Source organism: Primulina tabacum, chromosome 2 (assembly GCF_025594145.1).
Source record: "Primulina tabacum isolate GXHZ01 chromosome 2, ASM2559414v2, whole genome shotgun sequence".
In the NCBI taxonomy this organism is placed as follows: domain Eukaryota; kingdom Viridiplantae; phylum Streptophyta; class Magnoliopsida; order Lamiales; family Gesneriaceae; genus Primulina; species Primulina tabacum.
Window position 1 is genome coordinate 2,948,666 of NC_134551.1, and position 17,929 is coordinate 2,966,594.

The following is a 17,929-nucleotide window of genomic DNA, read 5'->3' on the forward strand; positions in this document are numbered from 1 at the left end:
AAATAAATATATATATTAATAAATTAATAAAAATAAAATTAAACAATAAATTCTCCAATTAGTATTTTTAAACAAAATAAATTTCCTCTCACAGAAAATTCTAAAAAATAATGAGTAATATAGTATATCCGGACTGTTTTATTATTAAAAAAATTTTGAATTGAATTATTATATAATTTTTTATACTTGATTTTTTTACTATAAAATAAGACAATTAGCACTGCATCCAAAAGAAGTTACAAAACATATTTCCCCTTAAACCGTGATTTAAAAATTGATAAAGACTAGTTTTCTCATGGCGTGATGTGATGTGTAAATACAAATTAAATTTTTTGAATATTTTTTCCTGAAATTTTTGAGATTGTATAAAAATTGAAATCTTTAAAATGATAAAAAAAAATTATATATTATGAGCAGTATAATCATGTATAAAATTCAAAATTTATATTAAAATAATATATATATATATATATATTAAGATATGATGGTTGTAGATAAAATAAAATTTACAAAACTAGGTTATTTAATTTTTTATTAAATAAAATTAAATACTTTATAATTTAAAATATAAGTACTTTTTACAAATTAAAAAAAAAAACATATCATGATATAACGTTAGTTTATTCTAAGGGAGGTGTATTGGTTATAGATTTTTAATAATTTTATGGAGTTTAAAAGTCTAGAGTTATTCAAACTAGACTTTTATATACTCCATAAAAGTTTAGTGGTATTCAATGTAAACTTTTGTAGAATTTTAAAAAGTCAGTGTGGTATTCAAACTTGACTTTTAAAAACTCTACAAAAGTCTATATGTATTCAAAATGTCAATAGACTTTTAATGACTCTATAGAATTCTATTAAGTACAAGAATTATAGCCTAAGGTACCACAATAAAATGTCAACAAAAGTCTTTGATTCAACCTAAAGATTTGGATGTACATTTAATTGAGAAATCTCTCAAATTCAATATAAACTTTCATTCTTTTCTCATCTATTTATTTTTTCTTTTATTTGTACTTTTTAAAAACATAATTAAAATTTAATTTTTTATTAATTATTATATAACATTTTATTTTTACTTATTTTCTTTAATTTTAGTTAATCTATATATTAAATTATTGTATAAGCAAATCATACCGATACTATACCAAAATTTTCGGTATACCGAACCAAAAAAACCTTACATTTTAAAAAAAATTATAATTTATTGTTTTAAATTATTATATATTTTAAAACTTTTGTATATTTTTCCGGTATTTCGGTATATACCAAATTTTCAAATTGGATATCGTTACCGTACCGAAAAATTCGATATTGTTACCGTACCGTATCGAAATCTTCGGTATACTTAAAATTCGGTAAATTCAATATTTTTTTGTTATGGTAATCTCGGTATACCGAAAATTCGGTATTTTTTCCCACTCCTAACAGGGCTTGTATTGGTATGTGCTATATTACACAATTTTCTTTGAAAGAAGTGTCAATTTGATGAATTTCAAATTGAAGTAGATAATGGAGCTCAATTGTCTTCATCAGCACAAGTTTATGAAGGTGACGACTTTGATCAGTTATTTAATACTCAAAAACAACAACGAGCAAATGCTAATGCATGGAGGGATATCAAAGCCAATAGAATGTAGAACGATGTTGATCAAATTATCAGTAATGATTAGATTTTTTTTAATAAAAGACTACTCATTATTTTAAGTGTTCTTTTAATAAAATTTTATTATGAACTTATAAAAATATTATTCATTAATATGTTAAATTGACATAAAGAATTGAAAATTTGATTTCAATAAATTGGATAGTTCATTTGTCGTTTTTCACAAATTAAATTGATTTAACTTTTAAGTAAGTAAAATTCATTTACATTCATAAATAAAAATAATAATTTAAAATTGAAGATGTTATCTATATCCAATAATTATTTTTAAAAAATTAATAAAAAATAAATCACAATTATAAACTACAAAATTCACATAATTATATGAAAAAGTTTACAAAAATCTACAAAAATCTTGAAAAAAAATCTATAAGAGTCTATGAAATTTGTTTTACAATTCTATGAGATTCCATAAAAGTCAATAAAAATCTATCAACTCCACAAAATTTCATCATTTAAAAAAATCATTAAAAATCTTTAAAGTATAGAATGAATACACTCAGTGAGCCAATCATCTCCAATAATAATATAATAATAATAATAGAAGGAAAGAATCGATGTCTCGAGATGGGAAAGGATTTAATGCTGTCGGCTAACGGACACGTTTAACAATATCATTGGACGGCAATGGGAAACGGGGGTGTCGAATGAGTCTATAAAGCTTGTTATTCTAAATCAATCGTATTAAAATATCTATCTAAGTATCGACAAAAATAATATTCAATTATTGAATATAATAAAAAAAATAGATGAATATTATTTTATTAATGTGTATTATTCACATAAATATACATGATAAATATGTAATGTATCAAATATAATATATATATATATACACGTATAAATGTCCGTAATAACGACTGCGAGTGGCCGATAACTTTTAGGTCCGAGATCGATGAAGTCGCGCGATGGAGTTTTCATCGACCTATGGAATTCCTCACCCTCTGCGAGAATGAGTGGACCCTACGTATAGAGTCTTCGTCCGATGAAATTGCTGATCCTTTTTTATTTTTTTTATTTAACGTTAAATCAACGGCCAAATATAAAAAATGAAAAATAATAATAAATTTATAAATAAAAAAGGGATAGGATTATCTGAGCAATTACATGATCAATCAGCATTAAAAATTTTAAAATATATATATTTAATAATAAAAAAATTGGAAAAAATATACGAATCTTTTTTAATAAAATTCTGAAAAATCGTCAACGGTCATATTTTGAAATTTCAATCATACTCCTATAAATTTACCTCATTATATTTAAAAAAAAAAAAAAAACAACTTCTTCCACTTTAATTCTAAAATCAATTTTTTTTCCTTCTTTCATTTCATTTTAAATCCAAATAGGAAAATGAATCTATGAAGAAATGATTATCTCAATATTACTTCACCAAATTCTTCTCAATGTCATTCTCAATACTACAGCAAGAAAATGTTGAGCTTTAAAAAAAAAAAATCAATGCTGGCGAGGGGGTGAAGGCGTCGCGAGAAAACATTGGATGAAGATCAAGTATGAATGTCTCACAAAAGCATGGTGCAATGCTTCCAGCAACCCGACAATCGACAATGATCAAATCAATGCTAGTTTATGGGGATTGGTTTGGAAATGATAAATATGAGCGGTCAAATGGATAAAAAGTACATACACGAAACAACATGCAACAACATTTTAACGAATGTTGTGAACCGAGGGTTCGTTTTCAAATAGAAAAATGAACTAAAAAAACTCAATCAAAGTAGATAATCACTTGATATGATAATATTTTAACTTAATTGAAATTCAACAAATCACTCGTTATAATTTTTTTTGTTTAGTATGCTCAAGATCAAACAATGTTACTTGCGATCCACTTATCCTCTATGTTGCAAATGAACTGCTGTCATCTAAGTTTCAGGTTGTTGGCGTTAAAATGAATGCTTCTGCAATATCAGATGCTCAGAGGAATGCAGAAATTAACGGCATAAAAAACTGCAGTTTTGTTTGTGGAAAGATTATTTTGGGTTACATTTTGTTCCTTTCCAGCTCACAAATCATCGATGCTGCCGAGTTAAAAATGAACAAGCTATTTCGTCCTTATTCTCTCTCCGCTTTCTTTCTTCTGAAGCACAGTTCGTCGAATTATATAGTAATCTTTGTTGCACTAACTTAATTTTCTGTGTTGTGTTTTGTTGCATCGTTAGGCAGAGGACATTATTGGGTCATTGATGAAAGATTACCAATCTTCAGCTAAGAAACTAGATGACATTTCGGACGCATCTGAGAATAATGAGGGGACAATCAATGCAAACAAAGAGAAGATTACTGATGCATGCAGTCCATGTGGTTGGACCTGAAGATAGCTCGAGCATTGATCACGAGAATGGCAGCAGTGGAGTAAATTATAAAAATTATTATGCAAACACGAGTTTATCTCAGTTCATTAATATAGTCATTAAACTTTCGGTATGATGGTGTAACGTCCAATGATGCCACACGTTATTCTACTTTTATTTTAATTATTTAACTCGAACTTTATAAATATTTGCAATCTGGGAATATGAATTGCTTGTAATTTCTGTATATTTATACAGAGAAGTATTTTTGTATAATAAATAAAGAGTATGTCTCTTGTGAGACGGTCTCACGAATTTTTATCTGTGAGATGGGTCAACCCTACCGATATTCACAATAAAAAGTAATATTCTTAGCATAAAAAATAACACTTTTTCATAGATGATCCAAATAAGATATTCGTCTCACAAAATACGACCTGTGAGACCGTATCATACAAGTTTTTGCCATAAATAAAATATATATTGGAAAATTTTAAAGGTGATTGTGTTTCTTGCGTTGCACACGATCCAAAAACATCAGTTCTGGCAAGCTGAGGAGTCAGTTAACGGAATATTCTAACCGCCGAAAATAAAACTGACAATGGTATTTGCTGTTTAGTCCTTGGATGTCCTACTAAATTCAACACATTGAATAATCGAACTAATATTTATTAAGCTTATGAATGCTAAATGTTCAAATAGAGTCGTCCATATTTTTGTTTTAAAAATATATTCACATCTAAATACACTTATATGAAATCACATTTAAATAATTATGTTTAATAAATATTTTTATGTAAAAAAATTAAGCCAAATGAAAATAAAGTGGACCAAAATTGAATTTACAAAAAATAGGGGGTGCTGAGCTAACGCACCTTCTCCGTGTCACCGGATTGTTAGTTAATAATACCCAGGGCATGTACAATGTATTTTGTATGGCTGTGAATATTGAAGAACGAAGATGCTGGTGAAGTAAAACTTGTCCGTTTACCAATTTGGACTAGCTTTCAGCCAACCTATAATCCTCGTAAGTATAAAAATTTCCCACCAACCTCTTGTCTTTTCAATCCGAATTTCTTTTTCCTCCGCCTCTCGAAAAATGGAGCTCATAGTTTAGTCCAATCAGTTAGGTTGTTTCTTCATTCGTTTTTTTTTCTTCTAGGTGAGTCGCCTTTTTGCTGATTCTGATTCCAGTTGAATTTTTGTTTTGGGTTCTCTCGGATTGTGATTTTTGGATGAGTTTCTGTGAGAAGATTTCGAACTTCTATTTGCTTTTTTCGGTTATTTTACCGTGTGAGATATCGGATTATGCGTTTCTTGTTTTTCATTTTTCTCCACTTACTTGGGTGGAACTGTCTGGACTATAGAATTTAGTTGATGGACTCTTTTGGGCACTGGGCAACTCGCTTGGTGGGTTCACCCTGGAATTTTGTGAACTTGAGTGGAACCCGGTTGATACAAAGTGGATGAGTTTCACGGTGGCATCAAAGTTTTTCTTCTTTAAGTGTATTTTGCTGTTCATCTCGAATGCTTGCAGCCAAACAGCGCTCAATATGTTTTTGGAACTCTTTTGTGCCTGTTCTTTATCCATGAACAAGATTTGATTGCAGTGTTAGTGACTTAATTGTTGTTTTCATGTTATAGGAGTGTGTAGTCTTAATATTCGGTGGCCTAGAGAATGGCAGCAGGAACCGTTCCGGCTTCATTTACAGGCCTAAAAAGCAGGGATCACCATGGCTTGGGCTTTGGAAAAATTTCGGATTTTATCAAGGTCTCTGATTTGCGAAGGATAAAATTTCGCCAGACCAAGGTTACAGTGATTAAAAATTCTACCAGTTCGGCTCCAGAAACCATTGAACTCGAGCCGGCATCAGCAGGAAGCCCACTCTTAGGTACCTTTACACCATATAGAATGCTTTACATTTGCTGCTTCTTTGGCAGAACTGGAAAAGACCCATTATTTTGCAAAATCTATTAGTCCATATTATGAGCATGCTGTGGTTAGATTTGTTTTCATCACAAAAGTTTCTAATGCATTTCTGTGTGTCATATCTGATTCATCGATTATTTAAATTTAGTTCCTAGACAGAAATACTGTGATTCTATACATGAAACTGTGAGGAGAAAAACACGAACAGTGATGGTTGGAAATGTTGCTCTTGGTAGCGAGCATCCAATCAGAATTCAAACAATGACCACAACAGATACGAAGGATGTTGCTGCAACTGTTGAACAGGTTCTACTACTTAAGCCTTTTGTATTTAAATGGAGCACCTGAAAAATTTTCCTCTCTCTTTTCAGCATTATAATTTTATGAAATGAAAGAGGGAAGCATATGCTTTACTTGCTAGTTATTGATTACTTTGTTATGGCAAGAGATAATTTCTTGTGGCCGTGTTTTATCATACTCATGTTTAACTATACATTTATCCTGTGATGAGCTCATATCTAATCAGTAGGCTGACAATCGTGTTCACTGAAGTGTGGTTGGTCTTGGTTTCTGAAATGAAGGCTTAGTCGATTGATTTGTATGGGTCTCACTAGAAAAATAATTGAATGGATCTAATCTTGGAATATTGTTGGACATGTAACATAATACGCGTTTCATAATCATCGTCTTTCGCACTCCAAAAAACTTGTTGAAAGTTTGCATACAATTTGTTATTTTAAATACAATGAGTATCCAAATCATTGCCTAAACATCATCGAGAAGTTAAGAAGCATCATTTAAGCCACTAAATATATCTGAAGGAATATAACCTCTATTTCAAATAGTATTTAGAACTTATATACTTGCAGGTAATGAGAATAGCAGACCAGGGAGCAGATATTGTTCGAATAACAGTGCAAGGAAAGAAAGAAGCAGATTCCTGCTTTGAAATTAAAAATTCACTTGTCCAGAAAAAGTCGGTGTTCCATGAGTTCCATTTGATATTATATACTACACACACACACACACACACTCAATAATTCCTTATTATGCAGCTATAACATCCCTCTAGTGGCAGACATTCATTTCGCACCACCCGTGGCAATGCGAGTTGCTGAATGCTTTGACAAAATTCGTGTCAACCCGGGAAATTTTGGTACTTAATTCTCCTATTCTCCTCTCTTTTTGTCCTTCATCCCATCATAAACTGGTAAATGTAACATGTTAGCACTTTCCAGCCGACCGGAGAGCACAGTTTGAGCAGCTGGAGTACACAGAAGATGACTATCAGAAAGAGCTTGAGCATATTGAGAAGGTCAGAGCCAGGAATTAGTCGCTTTGCAGATGATAATATTCTTGTAGACTATATTAATAATTAGACTGACGGGATAATTAATATCTTATCGATGAGTTGACTTTCCTGTTTTATTTATTTGTTCGTTGTATTGTTTCTCTCTACTAGTATAGCATCTATAGTAGTTGTATTGTTTCTCTCTACTAGTATAGCATCTATAGTTTTCCCTGGAATAAATAGAAAAGCAGGAAAAAACACAACATTTGTATCTTTCTTCTTGATAACATGGATGTGGCACAATGCTGTGGTTTCAACCTCTCAGATTTAATCTTTATGACGTATATTATGTTTATATTTATTTGTAATTTAGGTCTTCTCTCCCTTGGTTGAAAAATGTAAAAAGTATGGGCGAGCAATGCGCATTGGAACAAACCATGGAAGCCTTTCAGATCGCATAATGAGCTACTACGGTGACTCACCCAGGGGAATGGTGAGTATCAATTCCAACACATTGAAGCAGTGCTCCATCCCTTTCTATCTAATTGTGTCTTCATTTAACTGCTTTCAGTAACACCATTTGATCCTGCAACAGGTTGAATCTGCATTTGAGTATATTAGGATTTGTTATCTAATTGTGACTTCGTTTAACTGCTTCCAGTAACAGCGTTTGATCCTGCAACAGGTTGAATCTGCATTTGAGTATGCTAGGATTTGTCGGAAACTGGACTTTCATAATTTTGTATTTTCAATGAAAGCAAGCAACCCCGTTATTATGGTCCAGGCATATCGCCTTCTCGTAGCTGAAATGAATGTTCTGGGATGGGATTATCCATTGCACCTGGGGGTAACTGAAGCTGGAGAGGGTGAAGATGGGCGAATGAAGTCTGCCATTGGTATTGGGACACTACTAATGGTATGTGTTTTCTATATGGTCATTTAGTTTCTACATTATCTTAAGAAAGATTAATCTTTTAGGGAAACGGTAGTGAAGGTCTGATACTCCTTAATAGTTAAATATATCGTAGAATCGAGGTCTTACCATTGTACCGAAAGTTATAATTGATTGTAATGATTCAACTCAAATTGTTTGAACCATGTAACAACACGTATACAAGGTTTTTATTGCTATTCTTTATAGGTAGCCACCCAGTATCTTAGAGGCAGTCGTTGCTCCTGACAATTTTTATGTTTCACTTGCATGCAATATTTACTATTGCTTGTTCCATTGATCATTTAAACTGCAGTCAAGTTGTTGTGGCTTTCAAGGTCTCTGTTGATTATGCAGGATGGTCTCGGCGATACCATCAGAGTTTCCCTAACTGAACCTCCAGAGGAAGAGATTGATCCCTGTAGAAGATTAGCTAACCTTGGTATGGAAGCGGCTAAGCTTCAGAAAGGAGTGGTACAGATGCTACATAACGTAGCTATTATTTTGAATAATAATTTTCACTATTGATCAAGAAAACATAAAGGGTTTCTTGTCCTTGATATAACCAGGCAGCTTTTGAAGAAAAACATCGACGCTATTTTGATTTCCAGCGTAGAAGTGGCCAATTGCCCGTGCAAAGGGAGGTCAGATTCTGAAATTTCAACTTGCTAATTTGATTGGTCTGAAGGATTTTTCTGGACCTTGGAACTGATAGTAGTCATCTCTTTTTTATAAAGGGCGAAGAAGTTGATTACAGAGGTGTTCTTCACCGTGATGGCTCGGTTCTAATGTCTGTGACTCTGGATCGGTTGAAGGTATCTGCTATGGTCTCTTGCTACTATCATATTTTCAGTTAGAATCATTTTGTTTAATATTTCATTTCCCTTACTTTCTTCTCTCGCGGTTGTGCCTTTCTGATTTTTGTTTTTCTCCCTTGCCCTAAAGGCTCCTGAAGTCCTATATAAAGATCTAGCAGCAAAACTTATTGTTGGGATGCCATATAAGGTACACTTGAAAGTCCTTATTGCATGATTAATAAACTGTGACTTTCTTTATGTGTGACTTTTCAAAAAAACTAAATAACTGTTGCAGGATTTGGCAACCGTAGACTCGATCTTGCTGAGAGAGCTTCCACCACTAGATGATAAAGATGCTGTAAGTCTCTTTTTATTTACCCAACACTTTCAGTAACGGCATCCACCATCACACTTATTTTATGTGCGGAATGTGAACTTTTTTACCTTGAGAAAGGGAAAAATCTCAACGTTTAGCTGCATATTTTATTGGGTGTTTCCCAACCCGTGAGAATAACTAGATATGGTACCCATACTATAAACAGCGACTGGCACTCAAACGATTGATTGATGTAAGTGTGGGAGTTATAGCTCCTTTGTCAGAGCAACTGTCAAAGCCATTTCCCAACGCCTTAGTCCTGGTAACTCTCAAGGAATTATCAAGTGGTGCTCAAAAGCCACTCCAAGAAGGTGTGCCGCTAGTTGATAATACTCTAAGCATTCTGTATTGCGATGTTTTTTATCGTGCTAACTTAGTTACATTATTTCAGGAACACGATTGGTTGTCTCTGTGCGCGGTGATGAAACCCAAGGAGAGCTAGAAATTCTTAAGAGCATTGACGCTACAACGATTCTTCACAATCTACCATATGCAGAAGAGAAAACTAGCGAGGTTCATGCTGCAAGGAGGTATGTGGTAGGACCAAGTGCTTGTTATTGTACAAAAAACTATTGATGATAGTTCAAGTGTCACTCTTTGATCATCGTGCAACATGTTTATATAGTCACTCAGGACAATATAAGCAATTATCAACACGCCATACTACGCAAACCACATTGACCACAATTTTAGGCATTAAAACTACGGATTTTTTCAGGGTTATCTTAAGTTGAGGATATTTTGCAGGCTCTTTGAGTATCTTTCAGAGAACTCCTTGAACTTTCCTGTAATTCATCATATACAATTCCCTGAAAAAGTTCACAGGTACCCAAACAAGACGGCTCTTTGCTTAGACAAATTTCGGAAACCTGAAACTAACATCTTTTCTGCGTACTGGTAGGGATGATTTAGTTATCTGTGCTGGGGCAAATGCAGGAGCACTTCTAGTAAATGGACTAGGAGATGGTATCCTACTGGAAGCTCCAGATCAAGACTTTGATTTCCTCAGAAATACGTCATTTAATTTGTTACAAGGTTGCAGAATGAGAAATACAAAGACGGTACACCATCAGAAGATTTAATGAACATGGATATAATTGTAGATTTCTCATGTGATTTGACCTTTGTTCAAAATTCCTGTATCAGGAATACGTGTCATGCCCGTCTTGTGGAAGAACTTTATTTGACCTTCAAGAGATTAGTGCAGAGATAAGAGAGAAGACGTCCCATTTACCTGGTGTTTCAGTAATTACTAATATCCATATATATCTCTCCTATCGGTCAAAGCACATTGCTCCTACAGGAAACCATTCATATCGAATATTTCAAATGTTTTTTCGCTTGCAGATTGCAATCATGGGCTGTATAGTGAATGGCCCCGGAGAAATGGCTGATGCAGATTTTGGATACGTTGGTGGCGCTCCTGGAAAAATCGACCTCTACGTTGGAAAGGTAACCACTTTCACATTTTCATCAAATGAAATGCAGTGTGCTTTTAATGATCATTTTTATTAACACGTTATCAAAAAACATATGTCGATTTTCAGACGGTGGTTAAACGAGGCATTGCTATGGAACAAGCAACTGATGCTTTGATCCAGTTGATCAAAGACAATGGCCGTTGGGTGGAGCCACCTACAGAAGAGTAGAGAGGAATTTTTTCCAGAACAAATAAGCTACCAAAATGATTACCGCCGTTGTATAATGTAACAAAATTTCCAGTTATCTGAAGTTCAAAGCAAATGCAATCATAGCTATAACATTCAGTTGCTGCATGCGATTAATTGGAGTGTTTATTTATTTTCTGATTGATGTCATTTATTATATAGCATTATAGTTATTGAATCCACGAGATTATTTTCATGTATCGACGGTGTACAATGCCTATATTGTGTTTCAAGTGGGACGCGATCTTGTTTCAATGGAATAGTTGGTATCTGATGATAGATCACAAGTTCGAATACATAGAACGTGTAGGGTTGTATTTGCACCAACTCAAACTCAAAGTGAGACACTACTCAAGGTTGATTTCAAGTGATATGGATAAAGCAAATCATTTAAGTACTTCAATGGTTGTTAGATCATTAAACATAAAAAATGATTCATTCCGGATGATGAAGTTATTCTTGGTCCAGAAGTATCATATCTAAGTGTTATTGGTGCCCTTATATATCTTGCAAATTGTACAAGACCTGATATATCTTTTGTTGTAAATTTATTGGCAAGATTTAGCTCATATCCAACAAAGAGACTGGAACATAATTAAACATATATCCTGTTATCTACGATAAACGACAAACTTGTGACTTCTGTATTTAAAAGATATCAATCAAAGCATAATTGGTTATGCTGATACTGGGTATTTATCTGATCCACACACGGCATATTCCCAAACTGGATACGTATTTACTCGTGGAGGCACTGTAATTTCTTGGCGTTCACATAAACAAACAATCGTAACAACTTCATCAAATCATGCTGAGATTATTGCAATACATGAAGCAAGCTGTGAATGTGTGTGGCTAAAATCAATGACCGAACATATCCAAATCTCATGCGGATTATCATTCGATAAGAAGCATGTGACACTATATGAAAATAATGTTGCATGTGTTACTGAAATGAAAGAAGGATACATAAAAAGCGACAGAACTAAACATATTCCCTCTGAGTTCTTCGCATTCACCTAAGAGTTTGAGAAGAATAAAAATATTGATATTCGTCACATTCACTCAAGTGAAAACTCATTAGATTTCTTCACAAATGCACTTCCTACGACAATATTCAGAAAGCGTATATATAATATCGGGATGCGCAATCTACGAAATTTGAGAAGAATTGTTCGTGATAACATTAGGGAGAGTTTACGTGACTGCATCTTTTTCCCTTACTATGGTTTTTATCCCAATGGATTTTTCCTATTAAGATTTTTAACGAGGCAGTATAAAATCATGTAATGAAGACAATCATTGTATCATGATCATCATCACAAGGGAGAGTATTGAAAATAAAAGATTGAGTGTTGAAAATAAGATTTGTAAATATTGAAAATTAGTGTGTGGTGATGTATTTATTTTTGGATTATTTCCAAATAAATTTTATAAATAGGTTTCTCAATTTGTGAAAAAAACACAATTTAGTGGAGAAAATTTATAAAAATGTGTAATTTAATATATTTTGTGAATTTGAGATTTTTACTTTTTATCAGTAAATTTTTATTTTTAACACTTCCCAATAAATTAGCAATCTTTTTATATAATTTTTCAATTGTATATAGGTAACTGTTCATTAATTTAGTTACATAAAATAAAAAACGAAAATGTAGAGGCAAAAAGTTTATTTTATTTTTGAAATGAATATAAATTTTATGCTGAGAATTCTCATCAATATTCCACTTTCTAAAAAAATTTCTTTTCCCAACTGTGAAAGTATAACTTACAAGATTAAGTGATAATAAATATTGTGATATATAGCATTGGGTTATAGTTTATTTAGTTATTTTGGTTCAATCTCCCGTTCGAAAGTTAGATTTCTTTTTCTTTTTTGCACTTAATATTTTGTTCATTAGATTTCTTTTTCTTTTTTGCACTTAATATTTTGTTCATAGCATTTTTCATATTTGAACTTCAAAAAAATATGAAATGAAAAAAACTACTGACAATATATATGTAGTTTATTGAAAAGTATAACGTATATCATAATTATACAATAAAACATTAGCATATAAGCACATGAAAAATAAAATATTTTACATTTCTATTCCACCAATATATTGATCGTTTTCAAAGAAATCATTCAGAAAATCTGCAGCATAAAAATGAGTTGAATCACTCAAACGATCACTGCATTCACTGAAATTGGTCTATTTTCTTTTATCTTTATCGATTTTTTATAGAGCTTACAAAGGTGCTCGGGGGCTCGATAAATACGAGACAAATGTCATTGGAGTGCCGCATCTAAAACAAGAACTTTTAAATCGTTTTGAGTTATTTTCATTAAAACTCATGTTTTCGTGATGTCTTTTCAGTGGATGGTTCGTGACGCTCTTTTGAGATGAGTTATAGAAGTAAATATCTCGATTGTCTCCAAAACCACGACCGCAACCACGACCACGACCACTTCCACGTCCACGGACCACGATTTCGGCCTCGACCAAAACCTTGTCTTTGATTTTGATTTTCGTTTCTAGGTTTAAATTCATTTTTAGTTACAAAATTTACTTCTGAAAATGCTGTTGATCCAGTGGGTCAGGACTGATGATTTCTCATTAGCAGCTTGTTATTCTTTTCCGTCACAAGAGTTCAGAATATCTCGCAAATCCACGCACTCTATATCGTTGTTATAGAGTTATATTTGATGCGTAAAAAGTGGAAAATAATTTTTCAAACATTTTCAATTCTGTAACCTCATTTCCACAAAAATTTTAATTGCGAGATTATTCGATAAATCGCCGAGTTGTAATCATTGATTTTCTTAAAATCTTTAAATCTTAACGTATTCAATTCATCACGGGCGGTCGGAAGTATAACTTTCCCTTATATGTTCAAATCTTTTTTAATCATTTCCATAAAGTCATGGGATCTTTTTCAATGAGATATTCGCATTTAATCCTTCATCAAGATGTCGACGCAAAAATATTATAACTTTTACTTTTTCTTGTGATGATGAAATATCATTTTATTTAATGGTATCACTTAGACTCAGTGACTCAAGATACATTTTTACATCGAGAGTCCATGTCATATAATTTTTTCCCGTAATGTCGAGCGCAACAAATTCGAGTTTTGCCAAATTCGACATTGTGGACTAGTAAAATAACAATGCATTTTATTAGTTAAGTTCTAAATATATTAATATGACAATAAAAAGTAACGGATAAATTATAGATACAAGCATTCTTAAAAATAAAGAAAAAACGCGAGACAGATATTCTCCGATAAATACAACACTAATGAGTATAATAACCAAAATAATTAAACAAAATAATCTTGAAAGAATCAGTCATCTTCTTTTTCTTCTAAAATTTTGATTAAAAAAAATTTTCAGGAAGGAATAGTAAGTTTGGAGTGATTGAATGTGTTTGTAAAATCATATTTATAGAGTAAAAACTAGTCGTTTATGACCGTTACAAAATCTTAAAAAATAAATGTATGTGTATGTAAATTTTATGGTAATAATATGACGTATATAATGTTAATCATGTTTAAATAATTATGTATATCACATCACAATATTTTAATGAGGTGTCGGAGACTCCTTTAATATAATATTGTGATATTATAAAAATATATATATAATTATTATATAACACAATAAAATATATAAACACTGAAATAATCACATCACGTTATTATAATGAGGTGTCATAGACACCTTTTATATAGTCACATGATATTATTCAAATATATATATACAATAAATAAACCGTGGCACAATAAAATTATATAAGCAGTGTAATAATATAATCACATCACGTTATTATAATGAGGTGTCATAGACTATTTTTATATAATATCATAATATTATATATTAAATATATACACAATAAAAATAAATAAACAGTAAAATAAATATTCTTAATTTTGAATATTGTTATATTTTTTTTGCGTTTTAGAGCTTGGAAAAATATGAAAAACTGAACATTCAAGTATCGTGCTGATAACGTGTTAAAAGTAAAAATTTACGGTAAAAAGTAAAAATCTCAAACTCACAAAATATATTAAACTACACACTTTTATATAAAAAAATTTCACTCAATTGTTCACAAATTGAGAGATCTAGTTAAAAAAATATCTTTGAAAATAATTCAAAAATAAATACATACACACTAATTTTCAATATTTACAACTCTTGTTCTCAACACTCAATCTCTTATTTTTAACCGAAAGTTCCAACAAAATAATTTTCCACCTTAACAAAAGACGCGTGTTCCTGTCGGAATAAGGGAATAGTCGCCAGTGCGACTAATAGCAACAAGAAAAGAACGTTAACTGAGTAACCAAAATAAAAATCCAAATCCAAAAAAAAAAATCAAAATCAGTTTCTAAATAATTTTCCATCGAAATCGCCATGATCAGTGTTCTTGCACAGGTCTGTCTCTAATCATGCATTCAAGCTTGTCTCATTGATTTTGAAGAATGGTGGTTTCTAGAAAATCTAATCCCATGGGTGTAATTGTGTATATTCTAATCGTGTATTTTTGCAGGAGCGCTTGTTGGGCGCGGCGCTAGGGAGCTTATTAACGGGAGTGGTGGTCTTCGAACAGCGTAAAAGCATTTATGAAACAATTTCCAAGACACAACCTGAGGTGATCTTTTTCTATTCTTGTTTATTGCTTTTGGGGTGGATACGTTTTTCATGTCAGTGTCGATGTTAGTTTATCAAACCCTAGTGGGGATTGTAAGTAAATCCTTTTCTATTGGTTGATTAGATTACTAATTCTTTGGATGATTCGTCTTTCAGCTGTTGGGGGAACATTCTGAGTAGCTTCATAGCGTTTTCGAATGTTAATTGTAACGGCTGTTCGGAGTTTCTTCATCTTGAACAATTTTATTCTTTTTTATATTCTTCATCTTAAATTTATTTTTGGATTGCACCTATCCCTCTTCACTTAACATTCGACTCAAAGAATCGTTAGAACTATTTGGAACATCCTGCATTTTTATTTCATTGGCAGGATCTGATTAATGAAGTGACTAAGTTTGTAGTTGTTCCATTACGAAAGAATCTCATTCATTCCATCTCTTGGGGCCTATGTTTAGCTTGCCGCTGTGCTCAATTCCTGGCCTTGGGTGATGAATTTCCATAAATTTAAAGAAAAATATCTTGAATATCATGTATGCACTAGTAAGCGAAATTCCTATCCAAGAACGGTAAATCAACATAATATAAAATTTAAGCCATTTATTCCACGGATAAAATTTAAAAAAAGAAAAACTCTCCTATGTTAGTGTAACATGTATAGCTCGTTTATCTGCTGCATTGTCGAAGCCTCTCTGTATAAACTATTAAAATTGTCATGAAACCATCAATAAAGGAGTTGGCTCTGACAAAATATTCCAGATGGGATGGTGACAGAGATATTCGAAAGCTTCCATGAATTGATTAAAATAAAACAAAATTCTAATCTTAATATTTTCTTGTTTGGTATGAAAAGTCTTGTGTTTTATGGCACCATTAGTCATCAAGCAAACGCTGAAATTTCAGGCACCATTTGAGCATTGTCTTGTACTTTAATTTCTCTTTCGATGCACATATCTTATCCCAAGTGCTGTTTTTCTTTAATGACGCGTCGGAGGCATTGGTGCAGTAGTACCATGAGTCTAGGGGACGACTTGGCACTGAATGCTGAACTCGAATCGTTACATTTCAGTGGCAACTTGAACATCTAACGTTACACATATGTTGTATGGATTAGATAGTATTCCATCCTTTGCAACTCTTGGAAAATTATAGCAGTGATTGTAATGCTTGGGAATGAGCATTTTTATGTCTTGAATCTAAAGATATCGCCTGCGGAGACTAATTAAGAGCAGCATGCTTTATTACCTTCTTTCATATGTCTCAGAACCATTTTGGCCTACAGTAGTCATTGAGTTTGATATATGCAGCCATCATCACTTCAAATTGTGCATAGATGATATCTTTCCATTATTTAGCTCCTTTCGTATTTGTGTTAACTACGGTCTCTATATTGTGTCTGTATAACTATTTGAACGTTTTCAGCCAAGAGAGCCTATTTTTGGAAGGAAATCCCGGCTCCAGTTTGCACACATGTGGAACACATCTGTTGATAAGACTTTGGGACCTATCATCGAGTCTTTGAGCACACGGGGATGGTAGGGCGTACTCTCGATATTTGCCAGTTGATAAGACTTTGGGACCTATCATCGAGTCTTTGAGCACACGGGGATGGTAGGGCGTACTCTCGATATTTGCCATCGATGAAGACTATCTTTGTCCAATAATCTCATACTTGTTTTGGGTTTCCATTTTTTTTTGTTCGGTTCACTTGAGAAAAACACCAGATCTATCTTGCTTGGCGATTGGCACCGCCTCCCATTTCTTGTTTCGAGAGGGGGGGAGGAAAGAGCCAAGATAAGACTCCACAATTGAATTGTAATCTCTGTTGTATTATTTACTTCAGCATGATGAGAAAGTGGTGTAGAGAGTTGAAATTTTTTTAGTCTCTCCCATATATTCTCAAGCAATATCTTACATTAACTATTGTCATGGAACTTCCGGCATTCACGTCAAATTTTGCAAGGTGGCAGCTCGTTGTGATTGAAGTAACTTTGTTGAAGATACACAACCTAAATTCAGCATTGTTGCATGCCTTGATCATTCAATTATTTTAAAAAACTGGCATTTTCTGTGAACTTTTTTGATAAGTGTGGAAATCGTGTAAGATATAAACTTTGACTAACGAGCTCGTATTCACCGTCGGATATCCAAAAGTAAAAAATTTGTGAATCTGAAGCTCTACGAAGTGGGGACACCGGACAGTAGAAAAGAAGTGATTGTGATACTCTGTTGAGAATAGAAGTTGCATGAGACAGCCTTGACTAACGATTTTATTTGCACCTTTGGATAATCAATCACTTTCAATATTTATTAACAGTAG

General features: G+C 32.5%; 1 protein-coding gene across 4 annotated transcripts; it reads left to right on the top strand.

Moving 5' to 3' along the window:
- Nucleotides 1–4,881: 4,881 nt before the first annotated feature.
- On the top strand, nucleotides 4,882–11,090 carry LOC142525216 (4-hydroxy-3-methylbut-2-en-1-yl diphosphate synthase (ferredoxin), chloroplastic-like). Of its 4 annotated transcripts, none has more exons than XM_075629415.1 (20): nucleotides 4,882–5,008; nucleotides 5,626–5,873; nucleotides 6,060–6,217; nucleotides 6,781–6,887; nucleotides 6,967–7,067; nucleotides 7,150–7,226; nucleotides 7,576–7,695; nucleotides 7,888–8,118; nucleotides 8,491–8,607; nucleotides 8,703–8,777; nucleotides 8,871–8,948; nucleotides 9,079–9,138; nucleotides 9,226–9,288; nucleotides 9,473–9,617; nucleotides 9,698–9,836; nucleotides 10,054–10,131; nucleotides 10,208–10,367; nucleotides 10,453–10,551; nucleotides 10,654–10,758; nucleotides 10,854–11,090. In XM_075629415.1, exons 2-20 carry the CDS (start codon nucleotides 5,660–5,662, stop codon nucleotides 10,953–10,955), a joined length of 2,229 nt encoding a protein of 742 aa, XP_075485530.1. In that variant the 5' UTR covers nucleotides 4,882–5,008; nucleotides 5,626–5,659; the 3' UTR covers nucleotides 10,956–11,090. The 4 variants fall into 4 exon arrangements, with proteins under 4 accessions (XP_075485530.1, XP_075485556.1, XP_075485548.1 ...); XM_075629441.1 differs by having other exon boundaries at nucleotides 4,894–5,008; nucleotides 5,629–5,873; XM_075629433.1 differs by having other exon boundaries at nucleotides 4,909–5,147; nucleotides 5,629–5,873.
- Nucleotides 11,091–17,929: the final 6,839 nt, after the last annotated feature.